At 37.8% G+C, this 19,508-nt stretch overlaps 1 protein-coding gene and 1 long non-coding RNA gene across 27 annotated transcripts in view; one reads left to right on the top strand and one right to left on the bottom strand.

The window, feature by feature from the left end:
* CDH18 (cadherin 18) overlaps positions 1-19,508 on the bottom strand; it is a 548,209-nt gene that overhangs the window by 110,374 nt on the left and 418,327 nt on the right. For all 26 annotated transcript variants that reach the window (XM_080580190.1, XM_080580181.1, XM_080580180.1 and 23 more), the window contains one exon: positions 14,508-14,627. In XM_080580190.1, the coding sequence (XP_080436316.1) occupies positions 14,508-14,627 (120 nt within the window). The remainder of the gene's footprint in view (positions 1-14,507; positions 14,628-19,508) is intronic.
* Positions 273-9,002, top strand: LOC308189768. Its single transcript, XR_013946597.1, has 3 exons — positions 273-762; positions 1,107-3,171; positions 3,362-9,002. It is a non-coding gene; the product is annotated as an uncharacterized lncRNA (long non-coding RNA).

Below are 19,508 nucleotides of genomic sequence, written 5' to 3' on the forward strand. Positions count from 1 at the left end.
ACCATGGTTTACCAAGCCATCCTCTCAGAACAGTAATATGGTTTTATTTTTCATATTGCTCTGCTTGTAAAACTAAATCAAATGAAACTGATTTGGAGTGGAAGGTCAGAAGCACTTCCCACGACACCAGATGACAACACGATGTCACACAGGCACTATGATGATTACCGCCAGATAGCAGACCCCTTCTGCCATGAGAAGGAGGACTGGGGATCCTCAGACAAGCTTCCCGTCTGTTTGACATGCAGGTGTTTCAGTATCCATGTTTCAAGAAAATGGCTAGCACAAAGAAATGTTAACATGTCTGTCTCCCTCCACCTCAGCTAGGCAAAATGAAAGTCTTTTTCTATCCTGTTACATAGCAGGCAGAAACTGCAAGCAGAGCACATGTGCAGCAGCCCACAGCTGCAGACAATACTCATTCAAAGGCTGTCAACTGCTCTCTTCAGAAATCCCAGCCATGCCTGAGCTGGCCCAGCTGCCTTCAGCCCCTGCTTGCTCAGGAGGATGGGAAGCACGTTTGTGGGCAGGTGACACTGGGGTGTTAGCACACGTTGAGCAAGTCCTGGATTAGGAAGGCCCCAGGTACAAGGTGAACTGAGTTAGCCATGGTGCTACAGATGCAGGTGCTCCAATATGCTCTTCAGATACGGGCAGCTTTGCAGCACACCCAGCATCTGGGGCTGGCCTTCAAAAGTACCATGAAAGCTGCTGTGAGCACTGAAAAAAAACCAGCTGGCTGTTTTCTGAGACCCAAAATTTGTAAGAAAAGAATATTTTCTTCTCTGTGTTTAGGCCAATGTATGCGACAATTCATATGTCGTACAGGGACGAACTGTCTGTCATACAACAAGCAGTGCTAGATTTTTATATATAGATAAAAATAAGTAGTGCAATGAAAAGGTGAGGTGGATTTAAAAATCCTAACATTTATCCTGAGTTCACAAGCATTGCTCTTTGCTTACCTGTATCATCTAACACTCTTGCTGCATGGTACAGCCGTAGTAAAAATTAAATTTTCACTAAGTTCTTTTAAGTAAAATGTGTGACTTGAGAGAAAATGTAAAGGATGTGTGTTTTTGATTTGTTATGCTGCTTCTGCCTAGAAATGTGTGTCAACAGCTACATGAATCATTTTTAATTTCAAGGCCTTGAAATTCACCCTGAGGACTCCTGTCAGAAAGAAAGGATCTTCAGAGTTAAAAGAAGAAAATATTAAAAACACGGCAACACTGTAGCTGTCATCTGGCAACAGCTGTTAGTTGTATTATTAATCTAAAATGAATCAGAAAAAAAAAAAAACTTATTGGATTTTGACAACGCAGCCTAATGCAACGCTTCGCGGATGTGGTGGAAAACCCACAATGAACCCTGGGGAGGTTAGAGCACTCCAAAACTCTTGCCAGCAAGTTTCTGTTAAAAGGAGGACAAAATTCCTGCAAAGTCAGGAATTGAAAAGAACCACATTCAAAGGAAAGGCACCTGTGAGTCCTTCATCTCTTGCATGGTTAATTGATCAAGACAAATAGTCAATACCCTATTCCATTCATTTACTGTTTATTTCAACAGAAGATATGTGATAATGGGTATCTGATGGTCAGTAAAAAAAATTTCTGTCCCTGGATGTTGCTCCTATGAGAAACAAGAAATTAATTGCCCTTCATACCTATAAACAACAACACATCCTGAGATAAACATGCTGATGGTAAATATGTATCACCCGTCTCTTTAAATCTACACCTAAAAGTCACAGCCTAATAATTTATATTTAAATCCACAATTATTTAAGATTTAATTTTACTTAGGCCTTTCTCTGAAGACAAGCCACTCCAAAAACGTATGTTTCAAACTTTTAAAAAACTATCAGATGTTGACTTTTTGTACAGTCACTTTGTTTCAGCAGTACAGGTTTAAAAAAAATCTACTTGGAAGACCTTTATCATGGAAATAATATTTGAAAGAAAAAAAAAAAGAAATCGTGAAGGGCAGTGGACAGACAGAATTTTACAAGAATGATGAATATTGATGTTATGTCATGAAAAAGCATTTTAAAAACAATGCCAAATCTAACTTATTACACACATACTTTGCATTATTACACACTTATATTGCACTTGCTTGTATTTTTCTGACTTACTATGATGTCAGTTGAACAAGGAGATGGCATATCAAAATAAAATAAACACATATACATGCCAATTAAGAAATGAATGCTTTATGTAATTTAAAGCATAACTTTGTTAAACAAGACTATTACTAAGTATATTTTCGTAGCATACCGCTCTTCAGGTTTTTTTAGATTAGAAAAAGAATATTTTTCCCATAATTTTTTACCTCACTTCATCTTATGTGATAGTTTAGAGGTGATATCTTAATATTACAAATATATATATAACTAATAAGTCACCATGGCCGTGATTACATAAAATAATTTGCTGATACACCTTAATGCACGATATTACTTTTACTACTTCAGTATACCTTGCAACTGTTGCTTTGCCAGAGCATTCTGAAACTCTTGCAGAACATACTGCACTACACAAATTCGAGATGATAAGCAAAATTTTTGGAGTCCTTTATGACATCTATTTCAGAATCAGAAGATGCAACTGCTGACATACATTGTCTACGCCAGTGAGAATCCCTTGGAGATGGTATTACATCTGATCCAAATTCAATCTATTTAACAAAACAGAGTCTTCGACAAAAATCCAGAATAGACATTATAAATGAGTATAATGTTCATTTAAAAAAAAAAAATCTGAGTTTCTTATGCTTGTCTTAAAGTTTTCTTTTTTTTCCAAACTACAAAGTAAGCTAGATATTTAGCATAAAGGCATCCATTTGCAAAAAGGCTTCCTCTGTAGAGAACAAAACAATACTGCATTGAAACTTAAATACAAAAGATCGGTGAAACAAACATACTGTACGCTCTTTCAGTGATCCAGTTACTTTTACAGAACATTATGGCTCAAGTGAAAAATCAATTTCACTGCCATATTAACTTTTTGTCAGAACTGATTACAAATGGATTAAAGACAAGACTTGAGAAATGCATTTAAGGGAAAGGACCTGTATTATGTTACCAGAACCTTGCCATTTCATATTGAAGGCAAGAACCTGCAGAAAATCTCTTCATAAAGAGATATACTTCAAGAAGAAGTGACTTTGGTAAGTCCCTCATTTTATTTTCATCTTCCATTCAAGAGAAGCCTAACTCACATCATGGTTAGATATATATGGAACTGCTGCATGTTCTGCCCTAATACTTTTAGATGCAATCTATTGATCTAAAATGTATTTCTTGAAAGAACAGTTTGTGAGAGAGCAAAACCTCATTTAATCTACCCTCTTCCCTTAGGACTGTTCTCCTGATGGCTATATCTGCTTCTGGGACTGCAGCAGTTTACTGAGTTCCAGGAAGGCTTCAACTCTTAGAGATTCCTTAATACTACAAACGGAATTGATTTCTTCCTTGTAAATATCGTAAGCTTTATCTCACAATACTACGTAACCAAAATACCAAGAGTCTTATGGACCAGTTAAGGAAAAAGGAAGAGGAAAAGCATCTTCAGAATATTTTAATACATAATCATAACCACAAATATTATTCATAATATCATGCTTTAATCCTGAAACGTGTACTAAGAGAAAAAACAAGATAAAATTACATAGAAAGAAAACAAAAGGCTACCTTGAGGACATAAATGGAATGTTTCTGAGATAAAATTAATGATGTACTCCTCTGTAATGTAATCCTGTACGACTTTCAATGGCAGAATCTCTACCTATTGTTTAAATTTTCTCATAAGTTACGTACTGGCTGGGAATTTGAAACCCTTTGTTTGTCTGAGGGATGTTCACAGGTTACAAAATGTGAAGTAAAACAGATCTTTGTTGACAACAGTACTTGCAACATCATGGAAACTTCAGCGGCTGGCAGCTCCCTGGGGCCAGGCATGAGGAGCATGGGGTGTTCCCGGGTGGGCCAGGCAGGGCCCGCAGGCAGGGTCCATCCAAGCGCCCCACAAGGAACAGAGCACTGGGGGTACCAGCATCTCCCCTGGGCTGGCCAAGGCCAATGCCTCGCTGTGAGCCTGTGGGTGGGCCCAGCTGGGCAGGAGCCATGGCTGGGCAGGGCAGGGCTGTGGAGAGCTGGAGCCCAGTCCTGCTGTGGTCTCAGTGGGGCAGGGACTGGCGGCCCCGGGGCTGCTATGGGGTGTTAGTGCACTCCAGACCATGACAAACAGAATGGCAAGTTTATATGGAAATTTGGAAAGAACAAATGAAGATAAAAGCTTTGATTTGGTAACATAACTGTGCATTTGTCATGTCTTACCCTTAGGGGAAGAATGTCATCTTACCATGTCATTACCATGTCAGACCATGTCATCTTAGCCTTAGGAGAAGGAAAAAAAAAAAGCAAAAACAAAAACACCTTCTATTATCATTTAGTGATTAAATCAAAGAAAATATCTGTAAGTAAAGATGTATAAAAAGAAAACAGTACTGAACAGTATCCTGTTCTGGAAGCAAAGATACAGAGTTTCAGGAAATATAGTTACAGCCTATCCTAACTTTAAATTTACAAATATGATGGCAAATTATAGTGACAATTACAAAACATGAGGAAAAATTGCTGATTATTATGTTCAGAGTCTACCTGTAATCTTAAGCTTACTGGGCTGCTTCTGTTGCTGCTGATGGGCTTGGCAAAGATGGCAAGGGATGGAGCATGGCAGGGGCTGGAAATGTACTCTGGGACAAGACAAGAAAATCTGGGCACCTCATAAGGGAAACCAGGAAATCCTATTGTCGGCTTTATGTTCCCCCTTAATATAGACACCAACCTTGTGAACGATGCCAATTAGAATACTGACAGGACAAATGCTAACATACAGCTGATAAAGGTCAAATTTCCTAGACAGATCACACTTTCGTTGATGGTCTGTGGAGGTGGTTTCTCTTTCTCTTCCTACTCAGATAAGAATCGAATTATAGATGTATCTCAAATGTCATATTTGCTGTTATCATATTTTAAAATGGGGCAAAATTGCTCCATAAATATCTTCTGATTATTATTTTTTTTAAGTAGATGGACAATTGATATGGAGCTGATAAAGTTTCCATTCATATTTTTGAGGAAGTATCTCAACTGCAGTTCAATCATTTTTGCTGGAAAATATTTATTGAAAAGCATTGTCTTTATACATAATCTTTGGAAAAGCATCATCTCTACACTAGATTTGCTGTTCTGTATAGTCTATTGAAAGACAAGATGTTATCAGCTACTTTTATTCAGATTGTAACTGAAAATCCATGCATTGTTCTGAAATACAAAGATCGATAGGAAAACATACATATTTATTGATCTAATGTAGATTATGCATAAATTATATTCTGAGAGTAGCTGTGGTTTTAAATCACTCCCACTTTTTGAAAGACCAGAATGGAGGACGCAAGGAACTACAGACCGGTGAGCCTCACCTCTGTGCCTGGCAAGATCATGGAACAGATCCTCCTGGAAGCAATGTCAAGGCATATGCAAGACAACGAGGTGATCCAAGACAGCCAGAACAGCTTTACCAAGGGCAAATCCTGCCTCACCAATCTGGTGGCATTCTACGATGGAGTGACTGCATCAGTTGACAAAGGAAGACTGACCAATGTCATCTACCTAGACTTCTGCAAGGTCTTTGACACAGTCCCAGATGACAACCCGGTCCCCAAATTGGAGAGAGATGGATTTGATGGATGGACCATTCAGTGGATAAGGAGTTGGCTTGAAGGTCACACCCAGAGAGTGGTGGTCAATGGCTCTATGTCCAAGTGGAGGGTGATGACGAGTGGTATACCACAGGGGTTTGTCCTAGGACTGGTATTGTTTAATATCTTTATCAATGACATAAACAGTGGGATGGGACCACCAAGCTGTGTGGTGCAGTTGATACAAGAGAAGGAAGGGATGCCATCCAAAGGGACCTGGACAAGCTTGAGAATTGGGCCCACATGAACCTAATTATGTTCAACAAGTCCAAGTCCAAGGTGCTGCACCTGGGCCAGGACAATCCTGGACATGAGTACAGACTGGGAGAAGAACTCACTGAGAGTAGCCCTGCAGAGAAGGACTTGGGTGTTCTGGTGGACAAAAAGCTCGACATGAACCAGCAGTACGTGCTTGCAGCCCAGAAAGCCAACTGCGTCCTGGGCTGCATCAAAAGAGGAGTAGCCAGCAGGTCAAGGGAAGTGATTGTCCCCCTCTGCTCTGCCCTTGTTAGAATGGGTCCAGAGGAGGGCCACGAAGATGATCAAGGGGCTGGAGCACCTCTCCTGTGAAGACAGGCTGAGAGAGCTGGGGATGTTCAGCCTACAGAATAGGAAGCTCCAGGGTGACCTCTTTGCAGCCTTTCAGTACCTAAAGAGGACTTACAAAAAAGATGGAGAGTAACTATTTGCTTAATCAGATAATGTCAGGACAAAGGGGAATGGTCTTAAACTAAAAGAGGATAGATTTAGATTAGAGATTAGGAGGAAATTCTTCACTCAGAAGGTGGTGAGGCATTTGAACAGAGAGGTTGTGGATGCCCCATCCCTGGACGTATTCAAGACCAGGCTGGATGGGGCCTTGGCCAACCTGATCTACTGGGTGGCATCCCTGTCTATGGCAGAGGGATTGGATTTAGATGATCTCTGAGGTCCCTTCCAACCCAAGCCATTTTATAATTCTACGATTCTATGATTTGTGTGCATTATAAAAATCAGCGTTTATATGCAACTTCTGAAGGCAACAGTATCATCCATCAATTCTATATGCCTAGTTTCCTTTTCACAAGTGTAGCATCATTGGTCTTTCATTGCCTCCAGGTTGAATTAAATGTAATTTCTCAAAATAAGAAACATAAAAATGTGAACTTATTCAAACTAATAAAAGTAATAGCATTATTAACACAATATAATAATAAATTAAAAAAAAAGAGAGAGAGAGAGAGAGAAAGAGAGAGAGAGAGAGGAGAGACAAAAGAAGTTCAGCCATTTAATAAATATGTAACCACTTTGCCTCCAACCACAGATATTTTAGCATTACCAAACTGGCAGCTTCTAGAATAGTACCTCAATATTGCTCCCTCTTGTTTTCATTGCCACTGCAGAATCTCATTGCCACCCTTTAACTTAATTTCTGAAATTATCATCCTCAACAATACCAATACCCACAACAACTTGTGAAAGGGAAAATTGAATTGAAAAAGGGAGTGTGGATCATGAGCAGAGAATAAAGCATCTCAACTTAATGCTTTGTTCTAAATCTTCATTTCAGTCCTGCAGCCGAAAAAATTAAGGAAGAGAAGGAGGGGAAGAAGACTCAATGTCCCAGTAATTCTTTCTTGTAGAAATAGAGATACCACTAGGATGCCATTGTCTAGAAGAAGGACACCTATTAGCACAATTAAAGGCAGTAAAGTCATTGTTTAGTTCCACAGCATTACAGAGTGATCTGTAACGTATTGCTAGCATGTGGACTGATCCTTGGGCATAGTCTTTAAAGAGAGCGTAATGCATTAATCTTCTGAGTCAGTCTCCTGATTCTCATCCCAGTTGAGCTAAAAATTAACTAATGTATTTGTGGTTTTAGGATGAAATCTTACTCATTCCTGTTCCCTCAGGTTGAACACAGTCTATCACACATGCAATTTCCACACTTTGTTTGGATGGGATATTAGCTTTCCTTGTTAAAAAAACAAAGGAGTAATGGTGCATATTATCTCTTCTGAAAAGTTTGAAGACATGGCGAGAAACACCTGTTCATTACAATTAATCATTTTCTGGCAAAAAAAGACATATAATAGATACTTACAATGGAACTCTTTTCTCACACTAATATCATTACCTTTTGTAATAGATACAGCATAGTATTTTAGACCTTCAGAGAAAAAAAAAAAAAAAGAAAACACCAGGCTATTATTCTCAGTATATCTAAAAAGATGTGAATGTCTAGAAATATGGAAAAGCAAGCTTAATAAACATAAACATCAGGGAACCTTTTACAATGGCCCATAGAATATAAAAGCAAAACCTAGCAATGGTGAGCAGATAGCAATTTTACATCTTTAAGAAAGACTGTGAAGGATAAAGCAACAGACTCCAGTGTATATGATCGTGTATGTCTCACTGCTTTCACATCAGGACTTTAAACCTGGTCGAACAAACACAGCACTTCATCAGGCATTATATTATTATGTTGAAAGATATATCTGTGTATTTACAAATGAAAGGCTATAGAAAAGTAAAAAAAAAAAAAAAAAAAAAAAAGTGTCTACCAACAAAAGGAACACAGTTGCCACACTGACAATTAGGAGTTACAGAGTTATGGAAGCATGTGTTGATTCCTCATTTTTTTCCTTTTCTTTTTGTTTGGGGGGGGGGGGGGGGGGGAGGCGGGGGGGAAGTATAACTGGTGGTTGAGAACACATGCACATACTAGTTGTTTGGAACAGTGAATGACAAAAGTCACAAGCACAGAAACAACAGCTGAACAACCAAGGATGAGTTTCTTCCTGATTTCTGAAATAAATCTCCAATACATGGTCAGTCTCCTAGGAGAGGGAAAACAAGGTTACAACGTTCAGCAATCTTTTTGCCCTTGCTTTTAGGGCTCTTTTCCTTCCTTTTTAACTATGTGATTGATGTTGGAAGAGAGAGTGGTGGCAGATAGCAGTAACCCATAAAGAAAGTGCAGAGGCAGAACACTGGTACTGCTGTTATGAGCTGAAGAGGGATCAATATCCTCTGCTCCTCAAACCCTTGCTCCAGCAGGCAGACCACAAAATCTCCTTGGGGCAGATCTCTTCTTAGTACTCTTTACTTAAAATCCAAATCCAAACAACATTATAATATTTATAGTACTCTCTGCTGTGAGCTGGCAGATGACACTCTCAAGCAAGTGTTCATGACAGTCTTTTCAGATGGAGCATTTATTTCTGTCCCTTTGGGAATGAAGAAGTGTATTGTACAGTACCTGACAGAATTAGAAGAAAGAAGTAAGACTCCTATTTTGATCCTGAAATTCCTGTGATTTTCTTGACAACAAATTGTAGGCTTTGGCAAGAATATATGCTAGGGGTATAATTTCTATTACAACATTTCAGAAACTCCTTGGAGGAAAATAAACACATGAACACTTGAGCATGAAATACAGTTCTTCCAACTTCAAGATAAAAAGTACAGTATACATGCACAAAAACAAATTCATTTTAAAGTTAATTACACACATTTAGCAAGATATGTAGCTAATAAAAGGAATAGATTTCAGAGTGATTCTCCACTGTGACCTCATCTTGATACTAAGTAGGAACCAATCACATTTAATTAAATTGGAGTCTTTACTAACAGCTATAAAAAAAAATGGTTTGCAATGCAAGTTCAAGTGAGATTTTGAAGTTTCTCTGTAGATATCTACTCGCCTAACAAACAACGTGTACTAGCAAAATTTTATGATTAATGCAATTGCCCTTTCCGTTTTTTTATAAAATTTATTTACTGTGCAACAACACTTTAAGAGCCCATGTGCAAAAACTGTGATAGAAGAGGTTAAGTTTACTTTCAGACCACTATAGGAACTTGGGCATTAACTGCTATCTTAGGAGTTTGTGGAGTTAGGGAAACATCATGAAATACTCCTTTACAGCATAGGCATTCAGTTTATGTAAGGTACTAATGGCCATAAGGCCATTAAAATAATATTGGAGATTCTCAGCATGAAGCAAAGAGATTGCTAAACACAGGACTCTCCAGTTTCAGTTAGCACTCTAATATGTACCAACTTGCATATCAGCAGGGCATCATTAACCCCAATAAACATGTTTATTTTAAACAGATGTCACCAAGACAGAAATTTCAACCAAAAGAAGGTGTTTGTTTTTTTTTTTTTTAATGTCAGAAATAGGGATGCTTCTTCAAGTAAGCTGCACAATTTGATTTCTGAAACAATTTTACTACCTAATATGGTTTCCTCTGTACAGCAGAGACACTGAGTCATGAAGTGCCTTAAGATTACTCCAGTTAGCACAGTAGATTCTTAAATGGAATACCACAACAGACTATTCTACTAAAGCATACAAAGAGCACTCTTCCTTATTGCACTGGAAAGTCTAAGGAATTCCTCCAATGTAAGATATTATCTTTAAACGAAGAAATGAGGCAGATGTTAATCCACTAAATCCAGAGTTATTATGATAGTATTCATTTTAGCATATTTCATCAATTAACAATGTTGTGTTCTAAGTATTTGTATTTATTTATCAGTATCAAAACTATGAATAGTTTTATAGATTATTAATAGTTTTTTATTGTTTCCCAAAATGAATGTGTGTACACTTGCACACTTTAAATTATTCTCTACAGATTATAATGCCACCAGATATTCCAGTCCCACATGAACTCTACCAAGAACTTTAAAAATGAATAAGAAGAACAGTTACAGTTGAAAATGAAAGTCTAGAACTTCAAGGTTTGCTCATTTGGTACTCATGAGGCATACCTCTGTATTTGGAGGCATCTGTCGACCCACTGACTATATTACCTGTTGTGTGCTCTCAGCCAAGAACCAAACTAGAGAAGTAGTGAATGGGTCATTTCTTATAGGCATGTTTGAAGCTATTATTCATATTATTGAGAAGACAGAAAGCAGAGGGAGGTTGACACTCTTCTCACACTTCATAATTAGTCCATAATTATTTAATTCAAAGGTAAACATGTTTCTCTCCCACCACACCAATGCCTACAAACAAAACAAATAAAAACTACAAGCCCTAGAGCCGATCACCTGAAAACCCAATGATTTTTAGGAGTTGCCAAAACTGGTAGCCTGATGGAGGTAAGGCTGCTGCTACTCCCTGATTTTAATCTATGATTAAGAAGCAGCAGTGGGGCAGAGTGTGTCCTCCCAACAGGCACACACACACACACACATGCCAAACATACACACAGCAGGTGGCACACAGACAGAAACACTCAACACCGAAACACAAGTGGGATGGACAACCTCATCCTGTTTCCTTCTCTGCCTACTCAGGATGAAGACCTGTTTAACTGGAAATACACACATGTGCTCAACCAGATCCCACACATATCCAGCCTCAGACACCCCATTAACCCAGTAAGTGGTACCTGGATCACAGTCTCCCCACCCGCTGGCACAGGACATACCCAGGCAAAGAGGCCCCTCAGTCAACACACAGACCTTACAGTCAGTCTGGTAGCTGGTCTGGACTTCTCGGCCCCTCCAACAACCAACTCTTGAACCCTCTGGTCTCTCCAGCATCTGGCCCAGACTTTGGGCCATGTGGATATCCAGAACCCAAGCTACTTACCCCACTTGCTGGTCAGTCTAGCTTGATGCTCAGCAGTGACAGCACACTGACATAAACACCTATGTAATATGCACATGCTCTGCACTCTCCGCTTGCTGGCACCGCGGACACATGGGCCCCTCTGACCCATCTGTCCAGCTTCCGTTGCTGGCATTTAAACCTCCACACATACATGCACAGAGACAGAAAGTCCCTTCACCCAGGAAAATAGTTAGAAAGAGAGCATAATAACATACAGGACAGACTGCACTGATCAAGCACAGGGTACAAACAGACAACGGTACTGAGCAGGAGCCTGTTTACACACGACCGGTCCTCTTTATCCCCTTATGCCATTATTTTCCCTTGCTTTTTCCTCCCTAATGTGTCTCAGCCCCTCCATTTCTCTGCCTGTGGTCCTTCCTCTAAACATTCCAGAATAAGTCTAGCTCTATACCATGATGCTCTTCCCTGCACCCCATAACATGTCCCACACCCTGTAGGTAGTAGCTCCCTCAGCCTCTCCTGTTGACTCCTCATGATGGGTTTCACCCCTGGACCATGGGGCTAAGGTTCAGCCCAGTATTGATTCCCCAGATGGGGAATTACCTGGGAGTTGCTCCCTGTGTGCTGCATCTCTGCGCTCCTTTGGGTGTGCGGAAACAAGCCTTTTATCAGATAAGCCAACAATGATGTTCTTTTGCCAGCAACACAGCTTTTTTACTTTAAAGTTAGTAATCTGGAGGTGGCCAAGTATTATATTTTAGATGCATGAATTCTCAAATATCCACCCTATTTAAGCCATTTTAAACCAAGCTAATAAAAATCTGTAATTTTTAAGTCTTTGAATAGTAAGTTGTTCAGAACCAATCTCAAGAAGCACTAAATTAGAGGCAGAAAACTTCTTAAGATTAGCATTTACACTACAGCTATGAACAGCTTAATGTCTGTATCTGATAGCTCCAAGAAGCTTTACTAATAGCTAGAAGAGATCCTTAGACTTCTCAAAAGTTACATTCGATCACAAATGTTGAAACCTTTCCCCTTCTCTCTTTTTCCTTGCTATGGCCCTTCTTTCTTGTAAAGGAAGCTTGTGAGTGTCACTGTAAATTCAGAAAATTTTCGGAGAAAAAATAATTAAGAGGGAATTGAACAATTCAAACCATTAGAAAAATAGGTCACAGAAATGCTTGCAGATTCAGAAGTGATGCTTTTAGAAAATGAGTGTTTTAAAACCCAGAAATTCAACATGAAATTTCATAGTGAAACACTCTATTATTCAAGATTTTCCAATAATTTCCAATATTCTACTTCCCATTTTTTCACACCAAATTAAATTAACTGCTATTCTGGAATTACGAAAAGACAAATCAAAAAGCTTACTCCATTTTGTTTTCACTGTTTCACCATCTACTTACCTCATAAGGTATTTATTCCTTCCCCATATAAGCATTCTAATAGAATAAAGAATCAAAAATATTTTCATATTCTGTACACATATTAAAAACAATTGAAGTTCATAGATGTTATTAAATCCCTGTCAAAGCCTAAGGCTTTGGGAGTGAAAATATACTTCCATCTGCTTTCTTTATAACAGACATATATAGATATATATCTTTATGGATACAGATATAACAATATTACTTTCTTTTGTTATATAGACCTGGTACTGAAAACATCCGTTATGGTTCTTCACTGACTAACAACTCCAGACTACAAGTTCCATACCATTATCAAAATTAAAAATATAGGCCATTGCCTCAGAGTAACAAAACAGAAGTAGAAATGTAGGCCAGGGTTGTATTTCTAAATAAAACAAAGGCAGAGAGGGCTTGAGCACTGTAACACTGATTTACTCTCCCTCTTAATTGTCAACATGTACCCCAGAATGCTTTTAACCTATGCCAGCTACCAGTCTCCCAGGTTGTACCCACACATAGCCAGGTAAGGTGTGTGCCAGTGGTCACTCCCAGTACATGGCATGATCACGACTACATCAGGTTTGCCTCCAAGCAGTTTATACAGTCCTTCAATACTGCTTTGTCAGGCTTTGCACTCTTAGGCCTTCCTAACATGTTCAAAAATTCATAGAATAATTTAGATTGATAAAGACATCTAGGGGTCATCTAGTCCAGCCTCCTATTCAAAGGAGATGTGGTCTCAAAGCCAGCTCAGGTGGTAAAGATACATTTCGCTTCTACTGAAGCAAGTGGATGCCTCCAAAATCCACAAAGATTAACATACGCGAGCAACAACACTTAAATGTAAAAACATTACAATGAAAACTATTATACTACACTTACTTCACTTCAGCACAATTTAAAATTCATTTTCTTCTATACGGTAAGTGTAGGGACCACGACAGACACATGAGCATAAAGAATTTCATTCTTTCCCCTCAGTATTAAAGGTTTGATATGGAAAGGGAAAATAGTTCAAATGAAAAAAAAAAAAAACAAACTTTTGTTAAGTTTTATTTCCTCAATATTAAGGACTACAAATACATACTAAAAAAAGTGCCATCTTATTAATAATTAAGACGACAGTCTTCATAAAATCCAAAAATATTAACTACAAGTCCTAAAAGAGCTTTCTTCTCTCATTAAAGAAACCGATTTTGATTCCTTCTACATAAGTTACACTTCTTGGTAAAGAGAAGATAGTGACGCATAGAGTTTAAGCATAAATATTTTAGCTCATTCTACTTCTTGAATCGGAGAATACAATTTCAGCAAAATGGCAAAACAGCAGTTTTATAAATATGAGAATTATATTAATTTATTATGTTGAAGCACACATTCAATAATCCACCTAAGCCTATCCTTCAGGCAAAACAAAGCATTTAAAATCATTATGTATTAGGCACACTTGAGTCACTTCCTAAACAGAGGTTTGAAAATATGAAAAAGTGCTATTCCACTTTGGCTGAATGGCTCACATCATGGCATGATGCAGAATTAATCTAATACACAGTTGGCTCCTTTTAGTTCTCAGTAAAACAGCAACTCTGAAATTTCATAGTGTTAAAGCCAAAAGAAGGACATAAAAAGGAATAATAATAAAAAAAAATTCCACTCACCCGCCTATTTTGTATATTGGATTCCACCTATCAGACTCAGTCATATTAATCAAATCATACTGATAGGAATATAAAATACCCACCTGTTTTAGGGTCAACAGAGAAATATGGCTGTCCCTGAAGAATACTGTATACTACTCTGGCACTGTTTCCATATGTAGGGTCATCTGCATCTGTGGCTGTCACCTGTAGAACAGACGTACCTGTATATATAGGAAAATAGAAGTTAATTGATAATATATACAATTTTATGGCAACTTTTATTTAGGCAATTCCATTTTTATAGAATATTCTCAGATGTATTTCTGAAACTTCTGTAGTCTTCATGTTCTAAAACTGAGAGATCAATGATGTCCCCTCTGTATTATTATCCTATCATATTTTTAAGGGAAAGCATCTATACTAATCTGAAAAAAAAAATTAAAAAATCTTTCTTTCTCTCTCTATACGTAAAACTAACTAAATTACATATATGTAAACATATATAGTAACTATACAGCAGACATATTTGTGCATGTTCCCACATACAGACCCCAAATATGGATATTACCTAGACTTCTGAACAACTCATATTTATAGATTTCAGGATTATCATTCACACTACAAATTACTGTTGAAGTTCATATTTAAAATAATTTCCCAAAATGCCCCCAAATCAATAAAAGATACAAAAGAAATCAAAAAATCAGAAGGTATCAAAGATCTGGAAATCAAATAACTACATGAGTGTTGATGGATTTCCAATGATGAATCCCGTATTAAAAAAAAAAAAAAAAAAGATAAGGAGTTCAAAATACAGGTACTTGTATGCTGCTAACAAATACTATTAGAAAAATAAAAACACAAAATCACAATTTCTAACAGATCGCTAAGTGGGATAACTTATCAACTTATCAGTTACATATTGTAGAACATAAAATGCAGAAGTATTGCAGAGATAGAATGAAGATAAGTGATTTTTAATTTGCTACACTTTTCAAGACATTAGATGATGAATCTTTCTGGCCCAACATTCTTTACTCAGAGAGTGGTGAGGCACTGGAACAGATTGCCCAGAGAAGCAGTGGATGCCCCATCCCTGGATGCGTTCAAGACCAGGTTGGATGGGGCTTTGAGCAACCTGATCTAGTGGGAGGTGTCCCATGATGGGGGCAGACTGGGTGGTGGTGGTGGAATGAGATGGTTTTTGAGGTTCCTTCGAACACAAACCACTCTATGATTCTATGATTCTAACATTTCACATAAGAAACCAGTAAATGAAAGATTGGAAAGTTAATAAAGGTTCAGTATTCATCCCATGCGTTTATCCTTCTACAGATACTGCTTTCAACAGACTCCTTTGGCCCGATGTTAAAACAGTAGAAAATAACAGCACAGGTTGCTCCCCTGTTATTCTGAAAGTGGCTTCTCAGCTACATTAGCCACTGAAGGGTGTTCAATTTTGCATTTCAGTTCTGAGTAGGAGTATGCTTTGGACTTGAATTGTCTGATCTTTGCCACTCATTGTACTTTGATTTGCCTTATGGAAGAGTTTTGGAGCATCACAATTAGATTCCTTTGGATGAAACTAAACTAGATGTGCTCTAGCAGACCATCCCTTTTACTCTGACTGCAGAGGCATTTGGTTTCAGACACCAGACCAGAGCTAGTCTTCCCAACACTAGTGTACCAAAAGGTTTCCCAGAAGACTCTCCAAATGCTTAAAGTAGAGATATTGGATCCAAGTTAAATAGTTCCAGCTGTTTAACTTCATAGGTCAGTTTCCATTGCACAGAACTATCTGTTTATATAACGTAAAATATTTTTTAAGTTAATTCCCAGAGCACACTGGGAAAAGAAATACTTAAAATTTTATGTTGGAATCTTGTGGAATCTTTAAAGATTAACAGGTTACTGATTGATTTTATTATTTTTAATCAAAAACACCAAAAAATACCTATCCAACAGGTACAGGTATAGTCACCTATCAGTTTTTGTTACTAGAGCACCTGGCAACTTTTATACCTTTTTATAGAGAGATTTTCCTGCTTCCAGAAACAACATCCACTGCAGATGCCTACTCTTCCTACAGGTTGTGTTCCCATTTGTTCTTTTTCCCAGAATTCTAGAAATTCAAGGTAGGCTTTGGAATGCTTGAACAGGTTCTATTTCACAGAAAGAAAATACATGAAATAGTAAGATTTCACGGTACTATCATTCTTCAGAGACTTTATTCTCTTCTCTCCTTATTTAAAAAAAAAAAATAGGGGATTGAATGAGTACTTGCTCATTGGTGTAGGACAAAGAAACAGGGCTAAAGAATGGAGATATCTCATATAAGCAGCTGACAGGCCATTTTAGCACAAATGGAATGCCATTATACCTTAAAATCCTCCACAGTGAGTTTTTAATATATTTTGTACGTCTCTCCTAGGAAACACCTTACAATAGTAATTTGATACTGAATAGTGGAAAAGTGTTCTCTTTTCTTCTCAAAGAACACATCAGATGCACAAGTTTTAACTCACCCCCACCACTAACACCACCTCTCAAGCCCTCACATTCAGTGCAACGGAGCAAATCAGGCACTTAACATTTTCACTGTGTTCTGCAAGCAGTTCACTGTATTATCACAGAATCATAGAATGGCTTGGGTTGGAAGGGACCTCAAAGATCATCTAAATCTAACCCCTCTGCCATAGGCAGGGATGCCACCCACTAGATCAGGTTGGCCAAGGCCCCATCCAGCCTGGCCTTGAACACCTCCAGAGATGAAGCATCCACAACTTCTCTGGACAACCTGTTCCTGTTCCTCACTACCTTTACAGTGAAGAATTTCCTCCTAATGTCTAGTCTAAATCTATCCTCTTTTAGTTTAAGACCATTCCCCCTTCTCCTGTCTAGTTGAGTAAAGAGTCCTTCTCCATCTTTTTTATAAGTCCCCTTTAGGTACTGAAAGGCCACAATGGGGTCTCCCCGGAGCCTTCTCTTCTCCAGGCTGAACAACCCCAACTCTCTCTGCCTTTCTTCATAAGTGAGGTGCTCCAGGCCCCTGATCATTTTTGTAGCCCTCCTCTGGACCCGCTCTAACAGGTCCACATCTTTCTTGTGCTGGGGGCCCCAAACCTTTACACAGCACTCCAATATGGAAATATGATCAGCATCCTGTAGGATATACCCATACTGTCCTCTTGCCTAACTGTTGTCTGATTTGCTAAGCACAAAGAAAACCTAGCTTGTGGAAACTGGAGGTTAGAATGCCTTGCTAGAAAAAAAAAAAAACGATAAAGTGTACCTTTTCCTTTCAAATACTCCTTCAAAGTTAGCATCACTCCATTCACCAAAATGACATAAAAATCATGATTCCAAATGTATTTGCCCTATTCAGATACAGTACCGATTTTTGCTGTTGAGCTCTATGTAATGAAGATTTTAGATGGAAAAGTATACACTGCAGCTGCTACACTATTTTTAATGTTAAACATTCAGAAGAAAATAATGTAATAAAAAAAAAAAAAAAGCATCTAATTTCCCTGGAGAACTCAGGATAGATCCAAACATTGGACCCAGAGGCATACCTTCCACACTTTTTTCACCAACCTACTGAGAAAGTGCCTGTCAAGGAAAACTCAAAATTTTGCTATGAAAGCATTTTGACACTCCACTTAGGCAATATAAAAGACTTTTTTCCCCAAAGTGGAGGCTCTGCTTATTCAGAGTACCACTACCATTCCACATGATTTCCCTCTACAGTTTGGAGATTACATATTGGGAATTCTGTTTTCTTAGCTAATGCTTTATGCTGTAAAATATGTCTGTATGCTCTGAAAACCACTCTGTAAATTTTGCCATTTGTCTGTTATCAAGAATAAGGATTATTCCACCTGGGAAATCAAACTGTAGTTTTATTTCAAAATCTCTTCTTTCGTTTTTATTTTTTTTAATATGTTTACAATAAAAAATGTTTAAAGTCATATATCAAAGAAAAGCTGAAGGGAAATACTCCAATCTGTCCCTCAGAAGACAAATTTTTAATGTTTAATGAGGCAGTTCAATAAAACATGTCTGTTGAGAATGCAAATCTGTATGCATGACTTTCTGCAGTTTGCTCTACTGTTAAAATCTCAAATGGATCAATATTGAAAAAGTAAAAGAAGCGAAAATAAGGTGAAGTTTAATGAACACAGGGATTTCCTGCCTAACTAAACTAATTCCTAAACTAGTCTTAAAGTAGAAACAAGTAAACATAACACGTTTTAGCTTCATTCTACATTAGAAAATAGAGATTTCACCAGAAAATGAACACTTGGAGTCCAGTGACTGATTCAAGACCTCACTGTAAAAAATATTTTGTCAGCTATCTTTCTTAGAAGAAAATATCAAAAAAACACAGAAAGATAAATAAGCACTTCTCATACAAATCATATTTATGAACACCATGAATAATGTCTTCCAGATTATCTGAAATTATGGCTACCTTATGTTACTTGGAATTATGGGAAGAAGTTCAGAAAAGTCCAGTGGTTCTATTAATTTTCTAAGTAGGATGCATTGGAAATACACTTCTAATGCATGACCAACACTACAAAAGTTAATATGCAATGTTTCATTCATTTTTAAGCTATATAGAAATGAGCAGATATGAAAGGCTTTTACAGATTGAAATCTATTTCCTTTTACATTTAGGTAATCATTACTCTTTCAAAAACCTTAACAGAGCACAGCCATAGCTCTCAAATAGATTTTTATATGGCAGAAGAAATCATTACAGATATAAACATTGGATCTTCAGCCAGCCTTTAAGAAAGAGGTTCAATGAAGGCAAGGAATAGGTAGCTTTTTTTCAGCTCTTTCAGCATAGGACATAGAGCTTAATTATGTTCAGACTGTGCAACTGTGATGACTGTGATCTAATATTCGGAAACAGTTTAACAAAACTTGACTGTACTTTCTTCTCAGTGGCTTAAAAATGAAAAACCTTAAAGGTCCTAGAGTTATTAGAAGTAGACCAAGGAAATAATAGAGAAATGTACAACTTGTGGGAAAAATACCACATAACTTCTTGAGGACAGACATGAACCTGATGCTGAAACTAAGCAGTATAA

Source organism: Anser brachyrhynchus (assembly GCF_964034855.1).
Source record: "Anser brachyrhynchus genome assembly, chromosome: 2".
NCBI lineage: Eukaryota > Metazoa > Chordata > Aves > Anseriformes > Anatidae > Anser > Anser brachyrhynchus.